Consider the following 24347-nt stretch of genomic DNA (forward strand, 5'->3'; position numbering starts at 1 on the left):
TTAAAGAGGATTCCCCCCCCCCCGCACCCGCTCCTGTGGAAAAGTCACGTGGCGCTTCACTCGGCGCCTGTCACCACCCCGCTCGTGAAGCTTCCTTAAAGGGCCCGCTCTCTCTTCCCAGGTCCTTTCAGGATTTCTTCACCCCTGCCCGTGGAGGGTGGCACGGCCTTGGGCCGTCCTACTCCGCCAGTCGCCTAGGTGCTGATCTCCCCTCAGGCCTGCTGGGGTGAGACTACCTTCAGGTCTTCAAGCGTGTAGCCCTCATTGGGACTATGCAAGTTGCCAGAAACGGTGACCGCCTAAGCACAGGTCATGGCACGTAGTAGGCGTTCAATTTCCATTTGTTGAATGAACTCGCTGAGAATGAATGAATGGAGTTGACAGGAGGAGGGGGCTTTGGCTCAGCCTGATCGCCCCTTCCCTCCGCCACATCCCCGGGGAAACTCTGCTTCCGTGAACGTAGGAAGGGGATGCCACGCGTAGGACGCCCCCAGGGCAGCCCTTCAGGGTAGGGCACAGAAGAGCTGGGAGCGTGGGATAGGGGACCCGAGAGGGTCTTGGCCGGGCCCCCAGGCGAGTCATAATCAGTTCTGGGCCAGGCGAGACGGCGGCAGCGCTGAGGCGGGGCGAAGGCCGGGGCGCAGGTCTCCGGGCACACGGGACCGCTCGCGCGCCCGCGTACCCCGTGGGGAGGGGCGGCGGAGTTACGGCGCCTTTAAGCTCGGGCGCCGGCCCCGCGGCCCCGCCCCCCGGAGGACGCCTCGCGCGCGGCCGTCCGAGACGCCGTTTAATTGGGGCTGTCAGGCCGCGGCGCGCGCGGAGGGCCGGGCGGGACGGAGGCCGGGAGGCCGGGGCGGCGGGCGTGCAGCTCGGCGGGAGGCGGGCGCCCGGAGACGCGGCTGGGGCCCGCGCGGCCGGGGCGCCGTCCCAGGGCAGGGCTGCCCGGCCCCGGCCCCGGGCCGCCCGCGCTCCCCATGAAAAACCAGCTCCGCGGCCCCCCAGCGCGGGCGCACATGTCGGCCTCGGGGGCGTCGGCGGCTGGGGGCACCGGGGCGGGGTCGGAGCCCGGTGCGGGGTCTGGTTCCGGCGCCGGTACCGGGGCAGGCGCGGCGGCGGGTGCGGGGGCCATGCCTTGCAAGAGCGCCGAGTGGCTGCAGGAGGAGCTGGAGGCGCGCGGCGGCGCGTCCCTGCTGCTGCTCGACTGCCGGCCGCACGAGCTCTTCGAGTCGTCGCACATCGAGACGGCCATCAACCTGGCTATCCCGGGCCTCATGCTGCGCCGTTTGCGCAAGGGCAACCTGCCCATCCGCTCCATCATCCCCAACCACGCCGACAAGGAGCGTTTCGCTACGCGCTGCAAGGCGGCCACCGTGTTGCTCTACGACGAGGCCACGGCCGAGTGGCAGCCAGAGCCCGGCGCTCCCGCTTCGGTGCTTGGCCTTCTCCTGCAAAAGCTGCGCGACGACGGCTGCCAGGCCTACTACCTCCAAGGTGAGGGCAGAACCGAGACCCTGTCTGGGATTGGGGCTCTCCCGCGGCTCCTGGGTGCCCCAGCCGGAGGCCGCTTTCTCTCCCTGTGCCCAGCCTGCCCGGCCGGCGCCACGTCGCCCCCGGCCCGCATTCTCCTCTCCCGGGCGTCCGGCCCCAGCTGTGCGGGTTTAGGCTGGCACGCGGGCCTCCTCTACACCCCTTTCTGGGCACGATCTAAGTGGGTCGAACAAACTTCTCCCCGCCTGGGCTTTCCTTTTTTCGTGTTGTTGGGGCCATGGCAGCTCCTAGGTTCCCCGTGAGTCCCTCAAAGGAGGGAGGGTCCCCTCCTGGGCACCCAAGTTCAGCTCCTACAGCCTGGAATGCGTGTTCCTGGAAGGCCACGGTCAGGACAGGAGCTTTTCATAATCGTCCCCGCCCCCGCCAGGGAATAGGGATCATTTGGGTTGGGGGACTCCGGGCATCCCCGCGTGGGTCTCATCACTTGGGAATCACTGCCTCTTGGAGGCGCTTGGGGCAGGGCTGTAAGCAGTGTTCCTTGCCCCAGCTCTGGTTTTCTGGGACCCCCAAGTCCTTAGCCTGCCACCCCAGAGATTGTGGAAAGGGGAGGCAGCGCTGGGAGGCGAGTGGCTGCAGCCGGTGTTTCCAATTAACATTCCAAAATGGCCTCTTGCTGGCAGCGGGGCGGGCAGGCGGGAGGGGAGAGGAGGCCTGCGGCACCCTCGGGCGCAGGGCCCATCCTTAGCTGCAAGACGCTCCCCATTTCTTGTCCCTGTAAAGCCCCCAGCAGCCTCTCCTTCTGTGGGTCCAAGGCTTGGGGGGGACCTTGTGTTATAAAGGGGTGGGTTCTGGAGAGGTGGAACTGGGACCCCTTTTATGAACTTGCCCCTGCCATGGGAAAGAGCCAGCAGATACCTTCACACTACTTCCCGTGTGGTTGAGAGTGGGGCTCAAGCACCCGATTCCCAGTCAGGGGGCCCAGGCCCTCTCTGCCTCTAGCTGACCCAGATGCAGCTCTGGCCCCTGCGGTCTCATCTATAAGAGGGGTTTGCAAACCCACAGGTGTTGGCCTGAGATGGGGTTGTTTGCTTTCCTTTACCGCTTAGCAGTTGCTGAGCACCCATGGGTGCCAGGTGAGCATGGGAGCTGTGGAAGAGGAATGAGCTGGAGTCTGTCCTCAAGTGCCCTAAAGTTGGTTGTATGGCTGGGGCCCTGAAGCCCTATGGGTAAGGGTATGGAGCTCAGGCATGTTACTTTATCACTTGGGGCTTCAGTTTCCCCATCTGTGAAGTGGGTCGTAGAATAGTTGTGGAGAAGACAGGAGGAGGTACATGTGTAAATATGTAGCACCGCCCGTGTGTTGTCCATTGTTGGTGTTACGGTGCTTGCCGTTGGGGAGCCCTGGCTGCTGTTGGTCTTGTGCAGCCTGTTTGGTCTGGGGACACTGGCATCGTCAGTCTCTCATCCGGGCCCTGTCTCATTCTGGCCACAGGTGGTTTCAACAAGTTCCAGACAGAGTACTCAGAACACTGCGAGACCAACGTGGACAGCTCGTCCTCGCCGAGTGGCTCACCGCCCACCTCAGTGCTGGGTCTGGGGGGCCTACGCATCAGCTCTGACTGCTCAGATGGTGAGTCGGACAGAGAGCTGCCCAGCAGTGCCACCGAGTCAGACGGCAGCCCTGTGCCATCCAGCCAACCGGCCTTCCCCGTCCAGATCCTGCCCTACCTCTACCTCGGCTGCGCCAAGGACTCCACCAACCTGGATGTGCTCGGCAAGTACGGCATCAAGTATATCCTCAATGTCACGCCCAACCTGCCCAACGCCTTCGAGCACGGGGGCGAGTTCACCTACAAGCAGATCCCCATCTCTGACCACTGGAGCCAGAACCTCTCCCAGTTCTTCCCTGAGGCCATCAGCTTCATCGGTAAGTGCTGCTGCGTTTCGGGCAGGGTGGGTGGGCTTGCGCATCAAGGTGTGTATGGGACTCTGGGTGTTGCCCGTGCCTGGCTGGGTATCTCTGGGCCTGTCAAGACCTGTGTGTGCCCTGCATGTGCCAGCATGTGCCCATGGGTGTACCCAGGCCCACTGTGAGTCACCGAGGCCCTCGGGGCCTGAGCAGTCCCCCGACTCCCAGGCTCCCCGCAGCTGTTGGAGCCTCGTGGACTCTGCTGTCCAGCTTGGGTTTTTCTGGCTGCGCTGTTTCGGGCTCAGCAAGCTGAAACATCCCAGCTCTCAGACCTCCCACGGGTCTTGCTTGCTTTGCGTCACGCCTCAGCGCACATGTCTCTTTAGGGGCTGTCACGGAGCCTCTTTGGGCTTTACTGTGTACCTGAGGGGGCTAAAGTGTGGCCTGGAGCCAAAGGCCTACCCAAAACTGGCAGCTGTTGGAACGTGATGACCCAAAGGGCCTTGGCGGGGCCTCAGATGCTCCCGGCAGCCTGTGGGGCTTGCTTGGCATATAGGGGGTATCCAGAGAGTATGGGGAGAGGCTGAGGAAGCCCTCCCCAGAGTAGTGTGTTCTGCTGTCTGGCTTAGCGCCCTCTGAGCCCCCTGCATCCGCAGCCTCAGCTGACTCGGGTTCCTTATCTTTGACCTCCCATCCTGCTTTCTCCTTGGCCAGCTGGAGGCTATTTAGATGGCAGGTCGTCTTTGGGTTCAGCTCTCACCCAGGATTCAGGAAAGGGACACAAGATCAGGGTGAATGTAAACCCTGGGCTCTCCGAGCCTGGTGACCCAGTGTTCTGTCCAGCCTCCGGTGGCAGGGAGGGGGTGGCCCGGCAGTCGTTTCCCTCTGGCGGCTATGTCCAGTGGAGGGCGTTTTGGTGTCAGCTGGGCTGGGCTCGTGTTAATAACAGGAAGTGGGAGGCTTCCCCGCCTCATCCGCTTACTGGGAACCAAAAGTAGGTGCCTGGCTGGGAGGAAGGAAGGAAGCTGAGGCCTGGGGGAGGGGCTGTGTCGGGGGCTAGCCAGAGCTTCCCAGCTCTGCTTGGGAGGACATGGCCAAGAGGGCTGTGGGTGCTGCCTCAGCATTTGTGCTCTCTCCCCAGTGAAGAGGAGGGTGAAGAGGGGGCCCTCAGATTTCCCAGGGCTGAGCCTGGTTTGTAGGTGTTTTTATCCTTCTTGGAGGTCCCTTTATATCTGGGGAGGGGGACAGAACAGGGTGTAGAGGTGGGAGGAACCATACTCCCTTTTTGACAAGTGAAGGAATTAAAGCCCAAGCATCCCATAGGACTCAGTGGGGCAGGATCAAGCACCAGCACCCCCAAGGCTCAGCCATACCCTTAGAGGGCTAAAAATAAAGCCAGCGGAAGTGGTTTTACTTTGGATCACCCAGGAGTGGGTTTGGGGACCAGGCCTTCCCCTTATCTTGATGTGTCACCACTGGAGGCTTGTCTCCACTACCCCCTTCTCCTGCCCCAAATCTAAAGGTCATACAACGTGGTTCCACGTGAATCCATGGCATCGGTCTCTTCCCCTGCTGGTCTGGCCCCCAGTTGGTCCCTGAGTCTGGATTAAGCACCTACTGCATGCTTTGCCCTGGGAACCCTCATGTGGGCTTAGGGAAGGGAAGTCCTGCCAGGCCGGAGGCAGTGAGCGCCATATGAGGAACAATTTGTGAACCTGTGGCATTTTGTACGAGTGCATCTTGTAGGAGTGTACCTGGCTCCCAGTGAGCTCAGGTGGGGACCTTGGGGACCCCAGGCCTGCCTCATGTTAATCTGTACCCCTGGCACAGCTATGGCACAGAGATGCAGCTGTGCTTGGGTCTAGGGGAGGAGAGATTACAGGACCGAGTTGGCCAGTGGCTCAACCGGTATTTGAGCTCCTACTGCGTGTCAGGCATAGGAGTCTGAGCACCGCACTGGGGGAATCTGGGAGGAGGCATGGAGGGAAGAGTTGGCAGAACTTGGTTGGCTGTGGTGAGAGATGTTACTGGCACATGGGCCAGGGAAAGTCTAGTAAGTGGGCTGGGTAGGCCCCACATAAGCAAACCCCACTCGTGAAACTAGGCGTGGCCCTGGTCCCAGTCCCTGGCTATTCCGGAGCAGGACTAAGGCCCCAGGGACTGGCTGGGCCCAGGGCAGAGCTGAGTGCTGCCCGCCGTTCCCTTGTGGAGGAGCCTCCATGAGGCCTGCTTCCGTGGAGGCTCTCGGGGGCACCCATGGAAGCTGCCCCAGGAGAGCAAGCTCAGCCCCGAGCCCCAGGTCGTGGGCTAGCAGGGGTGAGTGCTACGAGTTAGGAGGAACCTTTGTGTGACCTTGTGCTCGTCACTTGGTCTCTGTGCCTGTGTCCTCATTGATAGAATTAGCTTGGTAGCCATGGTGCAGATGACTTGAGAGGATGCAGGTGACACCTTGGCATGTCGTAGCACACGGTTATAGCAGCAGTAGGCCTAGCAGTGATCACAGTGTTTGTGGCGCCCTCCCTTGGCTCAGGTCCTTCTAAGAGCACTGTGAGTAAGCAGGCCCTCTGACAGGAGAAGACCGAGGCGCAGCAATGTCCAGTGACTTGGAGCTACTGTGTGGCAGAGCCCTCTCCACAGTCATGCTCTTGACCTCGACCCCAAGTTGCTGTCCCACCCGCCTGGGACTTCACCAGGTCACTTGAGAGTCGGGAGGCACCAGCCAGTCACCATGCCGCCCCCAGCCCCACCCGCACCTGCGGTGGCTCCCTGGAGGAGGTGCTGCCCTGACCCGTGCCTGTGTGTTTCAGACGAGGCCCGCTCCAAGAAGTGCGGTGTCCTGGTGCACTGCCTGGCAGGCATCAGCCGCTCGGTGACGGTCACGGTGGCCTACCTGATGCAGAAGATGAACCTGTCGCTCAATGATGCCTACGACTTTGTCAAGAGGAAAAAGTCCAACATCTCACCCAACTTCAACTTTATGGGGCAGCTGCTGGACTTCGAGCGGACGCTGGGGTTGAGCAGCCCGTGTGACAACCACACCCCCAGCGAGCAGCTCTACTTCTCCACGCCCACCAACCACAACCTGTTCCCACTCAACACGCTCGAGTCCACGTGAGGCTGGGGGCACGAGGCAACGGGCCAGCCCCTCCCGGGCCTCCACAGGGCCCGCAGGGAGGGCCCACGCCTGCTGCCTCTGGCGTGAGGAACCCGGACATCGCCTGTGCCCAGAGGTGAGCTTCCCTCACCGTCCCGGGGAGGGTGCAGCCCACAGCCAGGCCTCCCCCGGCAGGACTTTCCGGAGGGGCCCTCAGCTCTCAGACATGTGGCTTTGGGAGTCCAGCGGGGCCTCGTCCTTGTCCCAGGACACTCCTTTCTGCTGATGGCCCAGCCAGTTTGGCTATTTTTTTTTTAAAGACACATCCATGGACCTGAGTTTACTTTTTATTTTTGGCAGGTAAATCCGAGCTCCCTGGAGCAGAGAGAGTGTTCAAGCTCTTCTTGATTTTTCTTTTTTAATGAAAAGTGTTATTTTCAGGCTACATGCAACAGTGGATTGTATAAACCAGTATTTCATCCCTTTCTTGATCCTGCGAGAGAAAGAGAGAGAGAAGTGTTATCAGTTTGTTCTTCTTATTATTTCAAAAAGCAATTCTTGGGTTTTTGTTTTTAATGGAAAAGACAAACCCTGCGTTGATCTTGACCAAAAGCGTTTTGCACATGTGTGAAGCCTCCGTTTCCGCAGCGGCCCTTAAAGGGGTGGTTCGCTGCTCTCGCCAGCTTTGGACTCCCAGGCCTGCCCACACCTCCCACCTCGGCCCAGCCCGACCTGGCGCTGCATTTGCCTGTGATGACTGCCGCGAGTGGTGAGTGGTGGGCTGGACAGGTGGCCTTTGCATTCTCTGCCCACCCAACTGCCCTTCTGGTGGTCCCTGCCAACTGCCCCAGGCAGTAGAGGGAGGCCCTGCCACTGTCCTGCTGGAGGTGGGGCCACAGGGGGCTGCCACGCAGTAGCATTAACCCTCCGGGCTCAGCCCCGAGGGGGGCCTGGGCCCCAGGCCCTTTTTATATGTACCCACTACTTCTGTCTCTTCCTCTCTCTGTCTGTTTGTAGCTGAGGGTGCAGGCCCAGTGGCTGGGGGGGCGTAGGTGGTGGCGCCCAGCCCTGCCTCCCCCAAGTCTCTTCCCTCACCCTGGTTGTTGCTTTGGTTCAGCTGCCACTCCCAGCCCCCTCGACCCGTGAAAGCCTGCCCTGTGCTCATCTTGCCCCTGCCTTCTATTAAGAAACTTGCACCCATTTCAATCCCAGGGCAGGGGTGGGCGGCGAGGATGGACAAGGAAAGGGGTGTGAGGCTCTGTCCATCCCCCCACCCCCATATCCACAGAACAAAGCCACGGATTCCGTTATCCTTCTCCAGTTTTGTTCCTTCTCCAACCTCAGTTCTCCCAGGTGTCAGGACTGCATGGGGCCCGGGGAGGGGTGAGCAGTCGGGCTGGGGTCCCTGAGCGAGCCAGCACTCAGCATGTGAGCAAGGCCACGGAAACTCTGCCCCCACTGCATCTTACCTCACAGGGGTGGTTTTCAGGGATTCTTTAAGGCAGCAGATTAAAATCTTGCCACAGTCAAGAAATTGACAAAAAGCTTCCATGCTGTACATGGTTCTCTTTCTCTCTCTTTTTTACCTTTGAAAAGAAAAACCCAGAAAGATGCATCAGATTTGTGTAAATGAGGGTATGCCAAGAGGGTGGCCAGTTTTGCTTTATGAACTTATGAAGGAAAATTTGTGACCCTACATATATATACACACACATACATATATATATCCCGATCCAGCAACGGGACTTTGTTTATATTGCAAATAAATATTATTTTTTCTTTAAAACGAGTTGTGTCTGATAAGGGCCAGGGGTGGAGGCAGTGAGGAGGGGCACTGTGGCCAGTATCCCAGTGCCTGCTCTGCGAGAGGCAGCAGCCTGATCCTGCCTGGGGCCTGTTGGGCACTTGCTTTGACTGGTCGGAGGTGCCCAAAGCTGGGAGGAGCGGCTGGGGTGTGGGCATTTCCCCAGCCCCTCAGGCGCAGGCAGGCAGGGGCACCTGGGCTTTCTCCATGGGCTTTGGCCCACTGGTTGACAGATCAAGGCTTGGAGAGGTTTTATGGACCAAGGTTACAAAACTGAGCCCCTGCTCGCCCAGAACCGCCCAAGGCTGTCCACTCGGACATTGCCCAGACTGCCCAAGCGCTCCAGGCTCCTGATCTGCCCCGCTGCGGCCCCAGCGCCCTGACCCTTTCTCTTGCTGCTCCTGTGGACGGGACATGGGGTGTGTGTTTATCAACCTCCCTCCTTCCCCCTCTGTCCCTGGGATGCCTATAGGACGTGAAGCCTGGTCAATGAGCGGGTCAGCCCTGCTTTGCTCCTCAGGAGCTGGGTGGCCTCAGAGAGGTCCCTCAGCCTCCCTGAGCCTCAGTATCCATTTCTATACAGTGGAGCCAGTCACACCCAGATACCCAGTGCTTTTCACGTTCGGGCATGATGAACACCTGATGTTCATTTCCTGGTTTGGACCTGGGCCTGCAGGGAGGGCTAGGCTGTGCCCAGCTTCTCCAGAGCAGATGAGCATCAGCCCTCCATGCAGGCCCCTCTGGAGGCTTAAGGCCAGCCCCTGGGGGGAGCAGGGGGCAGGCAAAGGTCCTGGAGAAGAATGATGGCCGTGGCCTGGGGAGCGAGGCCCCCAGTGGGCCCCACAGCCCCATGTTACAGATGGGGAAACGGAAGCCCCAGAGGGGCTTCACCTCTGGCTGGACTGAGTGAGCCTGGGTCATGAACTTAGGGGACCTGGGTGCTGACTCCGTTTCCCCATCTCTGCCTCTCCCCTGGCTTTATCCCTTCTGCTGTGACCAGCACTGGACTGGCCCTGGGTGGCAGGTAGGTGGGCAGGGCCGGAAAAGTGAGAGCAATTCAGCCCCTTCCCCAGCACTCCCCTTTGGGCCGTCTAGGCTCTACCGTCTCTGTGTCTCTGTCCCTGCCCCATCTCTCCCTGTGAATTACGTCCAACCGGAACAGTCACACCCTCACGCATATGATGAGGGCTAGGTGGGCTCGAATCCCAGCTGTGTGGCTGCCAGCTCCTCAGCCCTCTCACTCAGCCTTCCCATCTTTAGAATGGGGGAACACTGCAGTGCGGCCAGCCGGCCCGTGGGAGGGGGAGGAAGGGGGTTCTCACAGTGTCGGCAAAAGGGCGGGGGCTGCTTTTGCTCTTGGGCTCCCTCAGGGCCCTGGTCCTTCTGTGCCAGGGGCGGGCAAGGGGGTGGGGGCCTGAGCAGGCAGAGACTGGACCTTTGTTCCCTCGCTGCCCTCGGCCGGGGCTGGGGAAGCCCGCGGGTGCTGGGCTGGGGGCTGGGCCCTCGACAAGCCGAGTAAGTGCCTGGCAGTGCCACCGTGCCCAAGCACAGGGTGGGGGGTGGGCGCAGCAGTCTCCTCCTGAGCTGGCTCCTCCAACCCAGCACTGAGGGGCTTTACCTCCTATGCAACCTTAGGCCAGGTGGCCTCTGACCCTCAGTCTCCTCATCTGTAGAAACTCCCACCTCACTACCATGCCTGGCTGAGGTTCCCTTCAGCTTCCTGCTGGTGGGGGCAGAGGGATAGGTCATGGCTGGGTGGCTGGGGCCCTGGGTCCTTGCTCTGACCTTAGTCTAGGCCATGCTTACTCTGGACTGCTGTCCCCACCCTGGGTCCCAGGTTCCTGCCTCATGGTCCCTCACTCTGAGCTCCTGTTATTCCACCTTGTTTTGGCCGTGCTGTCCCCACCGTGGGCCTTGTCCGTCCCAAGCCATCTTTGGCTGAGGCCTTGGATGCCAGTGGAGCTCGAGGACACCTGGCTCTCAGCTGCATCTGCTTCGTCTCTGTGCCCTCAGTCCCATCTCTTTCCTCCTGACCCTCTTTTTGCCTCCCTTTGGGTCCCCATTTCTGTCTCCATCTCAGCCCAGGCCCCCAGGACCCCCTCATCCACTTCTTAGTCACTTCGTAGCATTCTCATGGGAGGAGGATCTGGGCCACTCATTCAGTCACTCACTCACTTGCACATTCATCCAGCAGCCATTTCCTGTGCCGACTGGGCTGTCCCAGGAGTGGGAACATGCCTGAGGGAAGTTCAGTGATGTCAGACTGGGTGGCAGGATAATGGGGCCCTCAACTTGTCCTCTGATAAATGAATCAGGTGCAACAGCAAGAGTGACTAAGGCTGGACACGAGAAAGAACTTGTAGCACTGTGGAGGAGTCACCCTGAAGGGGGTCTGACAAGGACACCACAAAAGAGATGAACATTTCCCTAGAGTGGTCCTGCTCCGAGCCCGGGGGAGGGGGAGGCTGCCCTCAGGAGAGGGGCCACCTCCACAGGACCCCTCCCCAGAGTGCAAACATAGTCATCCCTGATGAATGGGGCAGGGCGGGGGCAGGCAGCAAGCCTGTGCTGGAACCTGCTCCCAGCCCTGCTGCCGCCACCACCTGGCACACACAGGCCTGCCCCCGGACACTCTGTGTACAGCGGGCAGACCCTCTGCCTCAGCACGGATGTGGCCGGGAACACCGGCACCCACACCCAAACCCTTAACAGAAGCCAGAGACGCTGAGTAGAAGCAAGGCCTGCCCACCCTGCTGCCCTGAGACTTTTCACCCAGGTCCTGCCTCCCCCATCGGGCTGGGAGCCTTCTCCCTCTGGCCGCATGAAGGACCAGACACACGAGCGCACACACACTGCCCCCTCATTCCTCAGACAAGACAAGCCCAAGCAGGTCTCACGGCGATGGAGGAGCCGCCTGCCTCTGACTCCAGCCTCCTCTCATCAGGGTGTGGCCCGGTGAGGTCACCCCTTCCCAGGCAAGGCCATTAAAGACCATCATTAGCAACTCCCCAGAGGTAAGATGAGGCCTCAGCCCCATTGTCTCTGGCTGGGCCAGATGAGCCCTGACAGGCAACAGGGGACTCGGCCCCTGCCAAACCCCCTTTGCTCAGAAAGGCAGCCCCCTTCCCAGGTCTGCTCCGTCGCATACCTCCAGGGGGCATCATCTACCCTGTGGCTTCTGTGCATCTGTAGGATCTCCATCCGCCCCTCTACGTCCACACCTCCTCCTCCAGTCCCAGGGCCCTTCCATCCCTGCTGCAAGCAAAGAGGGGCCGCAGCCCCTTCTCCAGGGCTGGATGGGCCGGGGGAGGGGGTGGAGGGGTGTGATCCAGAGGACAGGGGACCCCTAGAGAGCTTTAAGCCCATGGCTGTCAAGGTATAGTTGTCACTAGAAAGATCCCCCAGAACGTAAGTTGGTGCAGCCATTGTGGAAAACAGTATGGAGGTTCCTCAGAAAACTAAAAATAGAACTACCATATGATCCAGCATTCCCACTCCTGGGCATATATCCAGACAAAACTAGAATCAAAAAAGATACATGCACCCCTATGTTCATAGCAGCACTATTCACAATAGCCAAGACATGGAAACAACCTAAATGTCCAACAACAGATGAATGGATAAAGAAGATGTGGTACATATACACAATGGAATATTACTCAGCCATAAAAAAGAATGAAATAATGCCATTTGCAGCAACATGGACACAACTAGAGATTATCATACTAAACGAAGTAATTCAGACAAAGAAAGACAAATACCATATGGTATCACTTATATGTGGAATCTAAGATATGGCACAAATGAACCTATCTATGAAACAGAATCACAGACATAGAGAACAGACTGGTGGTTGCCAAGGGGGAGGGGGTTGGAGGAGGGATGGAGTGGGAGTTTGGGGTTAGCAGATGTAAGCTTTTATATAGAGAGTGGATAAACAACAGGTCCTACTGTATAGCACAGAGAACTGTATTCAATATCCTATGATAAACCATAATGGAAAAGAATATTAAAAAAAAAAGAATGTATATATAACTGAATCACTTTGCTGTACAGCAGAAATTAACATAGCAGTGTAAATCAACAATGCTTCAATTTTTAAAATATTGATTAAAAAATTAAAAAACAGATCCCCTAGTTTCTGAGTGGAGAATAGGCTGAGGGGCAAGTGTTCAGGACAGGGGACATTGAGGAGGCTAGGATGGTCACAGTGGGTGGTGGGGACTGGACCATTGTAGCATGGGAGGAGACGGGGAGAGAAGGACACAACCGCAGGACCAGCAGCACTTGAGCCTCATGGGAGGCAGGACCCATGGTGCGAACACAGGGTCCCAGTGTAACTTAGCAGGACCCTATGGGGCCTTCCTGGGACAGACCCCTCCTCCATATCCTCTGCTGTAGCCCCTCTCTGAAGTAACCAGATAGCTTTGCGCAGTGGCAGTATCGTAGCCAATGAGGTTTATCCGAGGCATGATTATTGCTAATTGAAGTACCCAGATAATGGTATCTGATGCACATTTCTTGAGTTGTTTTACAGATATGAAAACCATGACCTGGCTATTGTAAATAGAGCTGCAGTGAACACTGTGGTACATGATTCTTTTTGAATTATGGTTTTCTCAGGGTATATGCCCAGGAGTGGGATTGCTGGGTTGTATGGTAGTTCTATTTTGAGTTTTTTAAGGAACCTCCATACTGCTCTCCATAGTGGCTGCATCAATTTACATCCCCATCAACAGTGCGAGTCCCTCTGGCTTTACATGATGAACTCATTTAATCCTTCCTGCAGCCCTGGGAGGGGGGTGCTGATTGTCCCCAATGGGCAGACGAGAAAAGCAAGTTGAGAAGGGTCTGCACTGGGGTCTGGGTGCACGTCTGGCTGACTCTGGAATCCTTGCTCTTGTCATAGTGAAGAACAAATCTGCCTCCATATTGGACCTGTTTCTTTTACTCTAACCTTTGTCTTCTATTACTTTTGCTACAAGTTAAAAATGTTGCCTGTAGCCTGAAATATACAGGACAGCCCATTCTCAAGGCTCTGACTTTCAAAGGTATAACACTTTCCCATTCATATAGAGATAAAAGGTTGCAGAACAGAGAATAACATTTGTCTTGTTGGAGGTTTACAGGAACATCATGACCTGGGTTACGTGGACAGACGCAAGAAGGAAGGATTCTGACACCAAGAAGTTTGCAACAACCAACCAACCACACCCCCTCCCCCTTTTAACATGAAAGAAGCCTGAATTCCAACTCTGGTAAGGTGGTTCTTTGGGACATTAGTCCACCATCTTCTCAGTATGCTGGCTTTCTCAATAAAGTCATTATTCCTTGCCCCAACAACTTGTCTCTCGATTTACTGGCCTGTCATGCAGTGAGCAGTACAAGCTTGGACTCAGTAACACTCTCAAATATCCCAGGCCTGAGAGGTCCATGGTGGCTTTGGGGTCTTTGACCCCTCCCAATCCCCACACCACCTGGGCTCCCACCGGTGCCAACCCTAGGAGCAGCATCTTGAGGGAGGGAGCCTGTAACCCCCTTTCTGAAGGGATTACAATGCATCTGTGGGTTCCCTGGGCCAGGCTGGGCAGGGGAGGCAGAAGAGGAGAGCTGGCATCACCTCGGGAGGCTTGGGAGGGAGTGTTGAGTCCGGGCTGTCCCAGAGTGCAAAGGCTGGAGGGGCAGAGACTCAGGGACACCCAATACTAAAAGGTAAGGTGTCAGGGAGGCTTCCCAGAGAAGGGGACATCTTGTGGTAAAGATGGAGCTTCTGCTGTTCCTGCCTCCAGGCCTTTGCCCCTGCTATTTCCTCCCCTTGAATACTCTTCATCACCCACCGCTCCCTTCAAATGGCTAACTCTGCCTACTCTTTCCCTGAGCTTGGCTCAAATGCCTCCTCCTCCAGTAAGCCCTCCAAGCCTCTTCCCCAGCTGAGGTTCTGGCACCTCCTCTGGCTCCCATGGCCCTCTGTGCAGCCCCATTCCCTGAGCTTGGCTCAAATGCCTCCTCCTCCAGTAAGCCCTCCAAGCCTCTTCCCCAGCTGAGGTTCTGGCACCTCCTCTGGCTCCCATGGCCCTCTGTGCAGCCCCATTCCCTGGAGGCCTTGCTTGTCAGGACGCTGGGTCCAGCTGGGCATCATCATCCCTCTGGCCACTGTCTGAGGCACCTCTGGGAACTTGCCCAGCTCTGGATGTCAGGCCTGCGTGACCTGCGCACACAGAGATGTTGCATGTGTCCCCAGAGTACACGTCCTCACGTGTCCAGGTGTTGCTGATTTTGCACCTGCCTCTGGAGATGCTGAGGAGGTAGGACTGACAGGATCTCTGGCCTCTGCAGCCCCTGTTCTCCCTGCCTCTGTGCCCACCATGGTCGCCTGCCCTCCCCTCTAGTTCCAGCCAGAGCTCCTGTTTATAAATATCTGCCACCACGTCGGCTAAGTGGAGGGGTCTGGAGGCCACGCTAATTGATTAATTAAACCCTCTCGGTTAATTAGCTCCGTCCCTCCAGGGAAAAAAGCCTAGAGCTGGAGCCAAAGCCTCCTCTGGGCTGGGGGAGGGTTTAATTAGCCTGGGTCAGGCTGAGCCTGATGCCAGCTGCTGGGGGCAGTGGAGAGCCGGGGAGGAGTTCTGGGCACTGGAGCCAGTGGGGCCACCTGGGGTGGGGATAAGGGGCCTCCAGCTTGGGCCTGAACCAGCCATTGATCACCCTGCCCAGCCTCCTGGCTCTTCACCTGAGCCCCAGAGGCCAGGGGCAGTTGGACCTGGAGGAGGAGGGGAGAGGTGCACCGGAGGGGGCAGGACCTGTGGGAGCAAAGGAGTGGAGGCTGACCCCGGGAAGATAAAAGGGCCTTTACTTGGTTAGCATCCCCACACGGGCTGAGGGAGACTCCAGTCTCTACAAAAGGGCCTCTCACCCTTGGCTGCTATAGCACAGTGAGGGCCTTGAATGCCAGCACAAGAGCTGGAACTTTCTCTGGGTGTGGGAGGACACGGCAGGTTTGAAGCCAAGGAGGGACCTGATCAGGTTTGGGTTTTGGAAAGATCGTGGGCTGGGGTCGGGGATGGATTGCTCAGGCGAGAATGGATTAGAGGGGCAGGAAAGGGGTGGGAGCTGGCAAAGAGGGAGCTTCAGGTGTCCAGAGAGAGTGGAGGTCAATCAGGTGTGGGGACTTGTGCGGAGGTAGGTCTAGCCTGGGTGTCAGCAGACTAGCTAATGCTGTGTGGCCTAGGGCCACCCAGTTCCCTTTTCTGGGCCTCTCTCCCCTAATCTGCAAGGTTCAGGGAGGGGTCCCCGCAGGCCAGAGCCTTGGGATGTGAAGTCAGGCATGTTTCCTCGCCCCAGGACAAAACACCTGCTTTACCCGCAAGCTCTCCTGGCACCCAGGCATCCTGCCCAGCAGGGTTCACGTGCATGAAAAGCAGAGCCCAGCCCCCAACACTGTAACATCATGGTTCCAGACCAGAGGAGAGAGGAGGAGGGAGGGGGAGGGAGGGGGACACCTTTGCTGGGTACCTGTGCTCCGGATGGCCCCAGGGAGGGAGCTGGCCATGGGTAGGAGGCCGGGAGCCCAGGACACCATGACCGCCACAGAAGCAGGCAGGGCTGCAGCCTTGGCAGGAAGCCGACCCTGGGCCGGTCCTCCAGCTCCCTGAGTGGCTGCCCAAGTGGGAACAATGACCCTTTCACGTCACGCCTCCTCCAGTCACAGCAACTTTGGCGCCGTGGGACAAAGGGGCCATTTCATCATTGTTGGGCTGGATCAACAGCCCGCCGGCCTGAGCCCTGCTGCCCCCACCCAGCCCAGGCTCGGGCAGGGAGGCCGGCTGCCCAGCCCGGCCAGAGCCCAGCACTTTCTCCCCGTTCGGCCCAGCCACATCCATCCGGAGACCCTCCTCGCCTTCCTTACCTTTTGGGCTCAGCAAAAGCTGGGCCAGAGCCACGCTCTAAGGACCTACGAGGACACCAGGCTCTGCCCCCGTCCTTCCCCTCCTGAGTCTTGGTCTTCCTATCTGTGGGAAGGGGGCTGGGTGAGATGGTCCCGCAGGCTCCATCCCCATCTGCTACCCTGACCCTGAGGGGTAAGACTTTCCACTTGTGCTCCTGCCCTCAGCCAGCGCCGGCCCCTAGTGAGAGCACCAAAGTGGGGAGGAGCCGCTGGCCCATGGGGTGGGGAAAGCAGAGGAGGTCTCTTGGTCTGAGTCCTCACCAGGCCCCTGCTTAGCCTCTGCTCGCAGTGACCTTCTGTGGTGGGAGCTAGCTGATAGGCCACTTCTGTTCACCCTTCAGCTAGCCTCCCCTCCACGAGCACTTGGCCAAGAGGCCAGGGGGGCCAGGGCTCTACCCAGGGCAGACTCTCCCCACACACAGCCCTGTCTTCTGCCTCCTTTTATTAGGGAATGGGGAATTGGAGCCCTGAGCCAGCAGGCTTCCTCCCTTCTCCACTTGGCCAGCGTTTGCTGGGGCTTCCTAAGAGGGAAAGCAGTGGAGCCTTAGGGAAGAGGTCCCAGTCTGGGGATCAAGACAGAAACTGCACCTCCTACCCCCTGAAGTCAGAGCTGTCTCAGAGAGAAGCCCGAGAATCCTGACATCAGGGGCCCCAGGCACAGCCTCAGAAGCAGGGATGTGGGACAGGGTGGTGGCCTCGTGGCGGGTGCCCACAGGCAGCCATGGTGTTGGTAACTCATCCCCCAGTGGAGTGCAGGGGGGCTCCAATTGCTGGGGGCCACCTGAGGGTGGGGAGGCAGGTAGCTCAGCCAAGGCTAGGGGGCTTAGGGGGTCACCCCTGGGGACGTCTGCATGACATAAACCATTCAAGCAGCCAGTCTGGGACTGGAACGCCCCTTCTGCTCAAGGAGGAGATAGGCTCTACCCTGGTGGGCTCCTTCCCCAGGACCCAAGAGTGGGACAAACTGGGAGGGTGGGTTCCTGATGCTAGGGCAGGAGAAAGTCAGGGGCACGTGGGTGCCACAGTTTTCTCCACTTCACAGATGAGAACCCTGAGAATCAGGGTGAAGTGACCAGTCTAAGCCACACAGCAGGCAAGCGGCAGAGCCTCAGCAACTGGGGAGGAGGGAGCCGGAGTCTGGGGCTGGTCACCACCGGGGTCTGGTCTCCCGGTGACCCTACTTGGGTGCTGGGCAACAGGCTGGCTGTCGAGGGCAGATACTGTGTGTATGGCTGCGGGGGACCTGCAGGGCCAGGCCTGTTCCCTGGTTCCTACAGCTGCCCGTCCGCCCAACCCTGCCCCACCGGGCCCGGCGGCACTGCACACACACTGCCCATTTGCCCTGCCTCACTTCCTCTGACTAAGACTAAAGAATCACCCCTTCAGGGGACTGGAGCCTGGCACCCGGCAGCAGGAAATGCCTGGCCCCGCCCTCTCCAGAGCCTGCCCGCCCTGCACACCACCCACCCCAGTCTAGACTCCCAGGAACATGTGGGGGTGGGGCCACTGCCCTGGGTAGAGGCTGCCAGGCTCAGCCTGGGAGTAGAGGTGGATGCCCTCCCTCCCAAACCTGGCCAAAGGCCCCTTCTGTCCCAGCTGCCCATCTTGTTGACCTCCAGCCTCAGAATCCCTGGTGCCCCAGCCCACTCAAGCCCAGGGCCCTGGGAGGGGGTTAAGGGCTGAGCCCCTGCTATAACTCCAGCCGCAAAAGACCGAGACCTGGGCTCTGATCACAGTTTCAACCTCCTTTGATTCCAAGGCAGCCTCTGAACTGTGTCCCTCCAGGGAATGGAGGTTGAGGCTGCCTCAAGATGCCTGAGGACAGAAGTGGGAGCCTGGCCTGATGACACTGGGGGTTCCTAGGATCCCTGAATGATCTGCTGCAGCTGCCATCAGGGTAAGGTGGGGGTCGGGGGGATGGGGCTTCAGGCAACTTCTGGCTCTAGGTGGGGTCGCAGCTCCAACACAGCCCTCAGTCTCCAGGCTCTGCCCCAGGCTCAGGCCCCAGCAGTGGTCAGCACCTGCCCAAGCTGAGCCTGTACTAAGCTACTGAGGCTCAAGGGAGAGGCACAGCTGCCCGAGTGTTCCTCAGCAGGGCTGGGAGGCCGAGGCTCTGGATTCTGGCTCCAGCTCTGGCCCCAAAGGGCAGTGGGCCTGAAGCTAGGTTCCTGCACCCTCTGGACCTCAGTCTCCCCAGCTGCGCACACTGGCTGGACTCACTGAGGGCTGCTCCCAGTTCAGACACCCCGAGTTCTTGTATAACACCTGCTAGGCCAGACATACCATGGTCTATTAGTCAACAGGCCCCCAAATAGTCACCTCATCTGACTCAAGGGTTCTGGGAAGGGACTCCACTCTGTCCTCAGTCTCTGACCTCCTATGAAGGGTCACTCTGAGGAGGACACACAATGCTCTGATAGCACCATCCCTCGGCCCCAAGACTCCTGAGAGCCTCTATGTAGGTGTGCACCCCACTGCTGCACTGGGCTCGGTGAGTGGCTCTAAGCTGTGTGATCCAGGGCCAGCTCTGCCCTCTCTGGGCCTCAGCTGCCACCTCTACACCATGAGCCCATTCCCTCCTTGGGGGCTGTGGCCAGGATCAGAGATGTCTCATGAACCATAGCTCTGGTAACAGCTGAGCCAGGGGGGTATCACATACAGCCGCGTCCCAGTGGGGTGAGTTCTGTGGCCCAGCAGAGAGTCTGGCTTTGCAGACTGGTTTGCAGTCCCACCTTCAGAAGTGACCCCTCACTTCTCTGAGCCTCACTCAGTGGGGATAATAAAGATACCTGTCTCACCAGCTGTGGGAGTGACTTGTCTGAGCCACCAGGCCCTCGGGAGAATGGGAGCAGCAGCTGTTATTGGGTGTGGCTGCTGGGCAGGGCGGGGACGGGGGGCAGCTCCCAGACACCCTCAGAGCCGCTGGCCCTGGGCTGGGAGTGGATTCCAAGGACCTCACCCCACTGGGGTAAGGCCCCCGGGATGCACCTTCAGGCGCTGCCCAAGCAGCCACACTGCAGGGTGTGCCCCGGCCGGAAGAGGACTGAGGGGGTGGACGTGCTGCCTTGTAGGTGGGGAACACAGTCTGGTGACCCTGCAGGTGGGTGCGAGGAGCAGGGGCTGGGTCTCAGGGGACAGAGGGCAGAGAGAGGGGAAAGGGGTGTGGGCAAGCCCTCAGGAAGGTGGTCTCAGGCCTCTCTCCTCTGACAGTAGGACTCTGAATGCTGCGATCTGAGCCTGAACTCTGGGTTGGGGGGAGTCCTAGGGCCTCAGCCGGCGGCCAGTGGGCTCAGCCACGCTCCCCCACCAAGTTGAATTCTGCTTCCTGGATATCTGGGGCCAGTAATGACCCCTGCTCGAAGCTGAAGACCTCACACAAGCTCTCCAAACTCCTCTACCAGGTTCCCATTTTACTATGAGTGTGGAAACTGAGGCCCAGAGAAGTTTAATAACTTGGAGTTTGGGGGAGGGGCTGCCCACACCCCAACCCTTGCCTGGGAAGGAATGATGGAATTGGAGTGTTTCATTCTGGGATCAGGCTCAGCCACAGGGAGGCTTCAGGACAAGGCTACCCCAAGGCCTGACTGCGCGGACTCTCCCTTCTGTCCCCAGCCAGCTGCCTCCTACCTGACCTAGCATTGCCTCTTCCGGGAAGCCGCCCCTCCCCAGACTGACTTAAGTACCTTCGCTGTGCCCACTACCCCCAAACCAGTGCTGTGAGGGTTTGTCTACCTGTGGCGCCCCCATGAGACTACAGGAGGGCAGGGCTGGCTTGCCTACCCCTGAGTCTCCACAGAGGGAAGGGTGAGGCTTGATGTCTGTACAGGTGAGTCCTTCTATCTCAGGGGGATTCCAGGGGCCTTTGTCCCAGGCCACAAGTATAACGGCTTCTAGAGTAGGGCTGAGTCACAAGTATAACTGCCTCACAACCCGCCAAGGACGTGGACCTGGAGATGCTTTCTGAAGGCCTTTTACCCGCTTATGTTAAAAGACCTAAAAATATGCATAACCTTCAACCCGGCAGTCCTGTTCCTGGGAATTTGCCCTAAGAAAATCACCACTTGAAGGAAAGGAGAAGCAGTTAGTTTCTAATTTGCTCTGTGGTCTTAGGAGAGTTGCTTTCTGGACCTCAGTTTCCCCGACTGTACAACGAAGGGATGCAAACATACGGCCATCACACCTCATCTGTCCCATCTTCCACCCAGGGCAGACATGGCCAGCTGATCACAGAATTCTTCAGTGGTCTAAATCCTGTGTCTTCAGGCTTCCCTGGTGGCGCAGTGGTTAAGAATCCACCTGCCAATGCAGGGGACACGGGTTCAAGCCGTGGTCCAGGAAGATCCCACATGCCGCAGAGCAACTAAGCCCGTGTGCCACAACTACTGAGCCCGCGTGCCACAACTACTGAAGCCCACGTGCCTAGAGCCTGTGCTCCGCAACAAGAGAAGCCACTGCAATGAGAAGCCCACGCACCACAACGAAGAGCAGCCCCTGCTTACAGCAACTAGAAGAAATCCCACGCGCAGCAACAAAGACCCAAAGCAGCCCAAAATTAAATCAATCAATCAATCAATCCTGTGTCTTCTAACGGGCTCCACATGACCCCTACCAATGGAGCAGAATCCCCCTCTTATTTACAGGATAGTCCCTCTAGTGCCCTGTAGCTGGGGTGCCCTGCGAGGTCTAGAAGCATCTGGGGGACTCAGTAGACCAGGCCTTCTCTGGGGCTAGCTCTGCAAGCTATGGGAAGAAAACTGTCCTTCCAGAAGCTGCCTCTCTCATGCTCAAAACTTAATTCTGCAACACCCCCTTGAGGGGGTCTATCCACTGAAGTCCCTAGCTGGTCATGACATCCTAACCAAAAATGGAGGCAACTACAAACACCCCAAAGAACTCCCCATTAGGATGCATATTAGCTAACTGGGGTGAATTTAGACAGGATGGTTTAAGAAAAAAGAAATTAATTTTCTTTTGCAATACTCCATGGCCCCAATACAAACTAGGGGACCAAGAGATCCGGCCAGAAAATGGGTCATTGAATTACCATACCATCTTAGGACTTCCCTGGTGGTCCAGCGGTGAAGACTCCGCATTCCCAGTGCAGGGGGCCCAGGTTCAATCCCTGGTCAGGGAACCAGATCCTGCATGCTGCAACTAAAAGCCCACATGCTGCAACTAAAGATCCCTCATGCTGCAACTAAAGATCCCACATGCCACAACTAAAAGATCCTGAGTGCCGCAACTAAGACCCAGCACAGCCAAATAAATAAATATTTAAAAAACAAATCAAAACAAAACAATACCATCTTGCAGCTGGATGTATTTTATAAAAGGAATGGTAAATGGGGGGAAGTCCCACACATCCAAATGGTCACGACCCTATTCCAAGATCCAGATCTAAAAAACTCCTGCTGGGTGTGCCTGGCTCACACCCCTTCAAAGTGCCTTTTTCCCCCACAGGAGTTCGATGTTTTAAATGATTCCCTTATGAGTCTACCTCCTCGAGGTCCACAACTGGGAACTCCTACCCACCCCACCCCCCAGTTCTGAGAGGGGACAGTTTCCAGACCATGTGCCCCAAGCGCCCCTCCTGGGCTGCTGGAAATCCCACCACTTTATCCCTCTAGCTTTGTCCTGTCCTCCATTACTGGAGGTGAGTCCTGCCAGTACTACATGAAGCAGGGCTACCTACCAGCCTCCAAATACCAAACTCTGTCCCTTAAGGGAAGTGCCAGCTGGTGGTGGAGGAACAATCAGAGTCCACGTCCCTTTTCCTATGGCTGATCTAGCTACTTGCAAAGAGAAATTTGGACGTTTTTCCAAAGGACCCCAGTTGGTTCGTAGAGGAATTCACACAGCTGACAATGTTCTATGAACTTACTTGGGGGGACACACAGGTCCTCGTTTCTACCTGCTGCACCTTTGGAAAGCTGGATCCTTGGTGCAGCCTGGGCACATGCCAACAAACTGGCAGCCCAAAATCAAGGATATATAATCTACCTTACGGAGGGGATGCAATCCCTGACCAAGATTCCCGCTGAGACTACCAACAGGGAGATAGAGGGCTTGAACACAGGAACCACATGATAACTTGCTTCATAGAAGGGATGAAAAGGTGTGTTGTTAAGACTGTTAGTTATGACGAAGAACAACACAGGAAGTAACACAGGGAAAAGATGAAAATCTGGCCCTCTTCCAGGGCAGTTTGGTGGAGGCCTTTAGAAAGTATACCAATATTAATCCCGACACCCCTGAAGCACAAGTCCTAGTAAATACCCATTTTATCACTCAATCTGCCCCAGACATTAGGAGAAAATTACAGAAGGCAGCTATGGGACCCCAAAAATTCTCAACAAAACATTAGCAAACCGAATCCAACAACACATAAAAAAGATCATACACCACGACCACATGGGTTCATCCCAAGTTCACAAGGATGCTTCAACATACGCAAATCAATGTAATACACCACATAAACAAACAAAGACAAAAACCACATGATGATCTCAATAGATGCAGACAGAGCATTTGACAAAATTCAACATCCATTCATGATAAAAACTCTTACCATAGTGTGTATAAAGGGAACAAATCTCAATATAATAAAAGTTATTTATGACAAACCCACAGCCAATATAATACTAAATGGTGCAAAGCTGATAGCCTTCCTGCTAAAATCTGGAACAAGACAAGGATGCCCACTCTCACCACTTCTATTCAACATAGTATTGGAAGTCCTAGCCACAGCAATCAGACAAAAAAAGAAATAAATGTACCCAATTGGAAAGGAAGAGATAAAATTGGCATTACATGCAGATGATATGATACTACATATAGAAAACTTTAGAGACTCCACACAAAAACTACGAGAACTTATAAACGAATTCAACAAGGTAGCAGGATACAAGATTAACATTCAGAAATCAGTTGCATTTCTTTACACCAACAATGAAACACTAGAAAGGGAAGGTAGTGCTTGCTTCGGCAGCACATATACTAAAATTGGAACGATACAGAGAAGATTAGCATGGCCCCTGTGCAAGGATGACATGTAAATTTGTGAAGCGTTCCATATTTTTAAGAGAAATTAAGGAAACGCTCCCATTTACCACGGCAACAAAAAGAATAAAATACCTAGGAATAAACCTACCTAAGGAGCCAAAAGACCTGTATGCAGAAATATATAAGACACTGATGAAAGAAATTAAAGATGATACAAACAGATGGAGAGATATACCATGCTCTTGGATTGGAAGAATCAACATTGTGAAAATGACTATACTACCCAATGCAATCTACAGATTCAATGCAATTCCTATCAAACTACCAATGGCATTTTTCACAGAACTAGAACAAAAAATTGCACAATTTGTACGGAAATACAAGAGACCCCAAATAGCCAAATCAATCTTGAGAAAGAAAAGCAGAGCTGGAGGAATCAGGCTCCCAGACTTCAGACTATACTACAAAGCTACAGTAACCAAGGCAGTATGGTACTGGCACAAAAACGGAAATACAGATCAATGGAACAGGATAGAAAGCCCAGACATAAACCCACGCACATATGGTCACCTCATCTTTGATAAAGGAGGTAAGAGAGAAAAGACAGCCTCTTCAATAAGTGGTGCGGGGAAAACTGGACAGCTACATGTAAAAGAATGAAATAGGAACACTTTTTAACACCATACACAAAAATAAACTCAAAATGGATTAAAGACCTAAATGTAAGGCCAGACAGTATAAAACTCTTAGAGGAAAACATAGGCAGAACACTCTATGACATAAATCACAGCAAGATCCTTTCTGACTCACCTCTTAAAGAAATGGAAATAAAAACAAAAATAAACAAATGGGACCTAATGAAACTTAAAAGCTTGTGCACAGCAAAGGAAACCATAAATGAGACAAAAAGACAACCCTCAGAATGGGAGAAAATATTTGCAAACGAAGCAACTGACAAAGGATTAATCTCTAAAACATACAAGCAGCTCATGCAGTTCAATATCATAAAAACAAACAACCCAATCCAAAAATGGGCAGAAGACCGAAACAGACATTTCTCCAGAGAAGATATACAGATTGCCAACAAACACATGAAAGGATGCTC

At 56.3% G+C, this 24347-nt stretch overlaps 1 protein-coding gene and 1 long non-coding RNA gene across 29 annotated transcripts in view; one reads left to right on the forward strand and one right to left on the reverse strand.

Annotated features, from left to right (window-relative positions):
- The first annotated feature begins 817 nt into the window (after positions 1–817).
- Positions 818–13638, forward strand: DUSP7 (dual specificity phosphatase 7). Of its 3 annotated transcripts, none has more exons than XR_014232825.1 (4): positions 818–1491; positions 2981–3415; positions 6205–6627; positions 13417–13638. XR_014232825.1 is itself a non-coding variant. In XM_082348230.1 (3 exons), the coding sequence occupies exons 1-3, from the start codon at positions 975–977 to the stop codon at positions 6510–6512; spliced, it is 1260 nt and encodes a 419-aa protein (XP_082204356.1). In that variant the 5' UTR covers positions 818–974; the 3' UTR covers positions 6513–8277. The 3 variants fall into 3 exon arrangements, 1 of the variants encoding a protein (XP_082204356.1); XR_014232826.1 differs by having other exon boundaries at positions 13425–13638; XM_082348230.1 differs by lacking the exon at positions 13417–13638 and having other exon boundaries at positions 6205–8277.
- Positions 6826–24347, reverse strand: part of LOC309608388 — a 74078-nt gene continuing 56556 nt past the window's right edge. For 25 of the 26 annotated variants that reach the window (XR_014232829.1, XR_014232830.1, XR_014232831.1 and 22 more), the window contains one exon: positions 6826–8077. This is a non-coding gene — a long non-coding RNA (uncharacterized lncRNA). Of the gene's footprint in view, positions 8078–15807; positions 16185–24347 lie in introns of those variants that run through there. The other variant, XR_014232854.1, reaches the window with a different exon arrangement.

This window comes from Balaenoptera borealis (assembly GCF_965194805.1).
Source record: "Balaenoptera borealis genome assembly, chromosome: 12".
NCBI lineage: Eukaryota > Metazoa > Chordata > Mammalia > Artiodactyla > Balaenopteridae > Balaenoptera > Balaenoptera borealis.

Bases quoted from the DNA above. Each gene is read 5' to 3' on its own strand.
- DUSP7 (XM_082348230.1), top strand. From the start codon at position 975: ATGAAAAACCAGCTCCGCGGCCCCCCAGCGCGGGCGCACATGTCGGCC. The intron at 1,492-2,980 runs GTGAGGGCAGAA...TTCTGGCCACAG, and splicing joins CCAGGCCTACTACCTCCAAG to GTGGTTTCAACAAGTTCCAG. The intron at 3,416-6,204 runs GTAAGTGCTGCT...TGTGTGTTTCAG, and splicing joins TGAGGCCATCAGCTTCATCG to ACGAGGCCCGCTCCAAGAAG.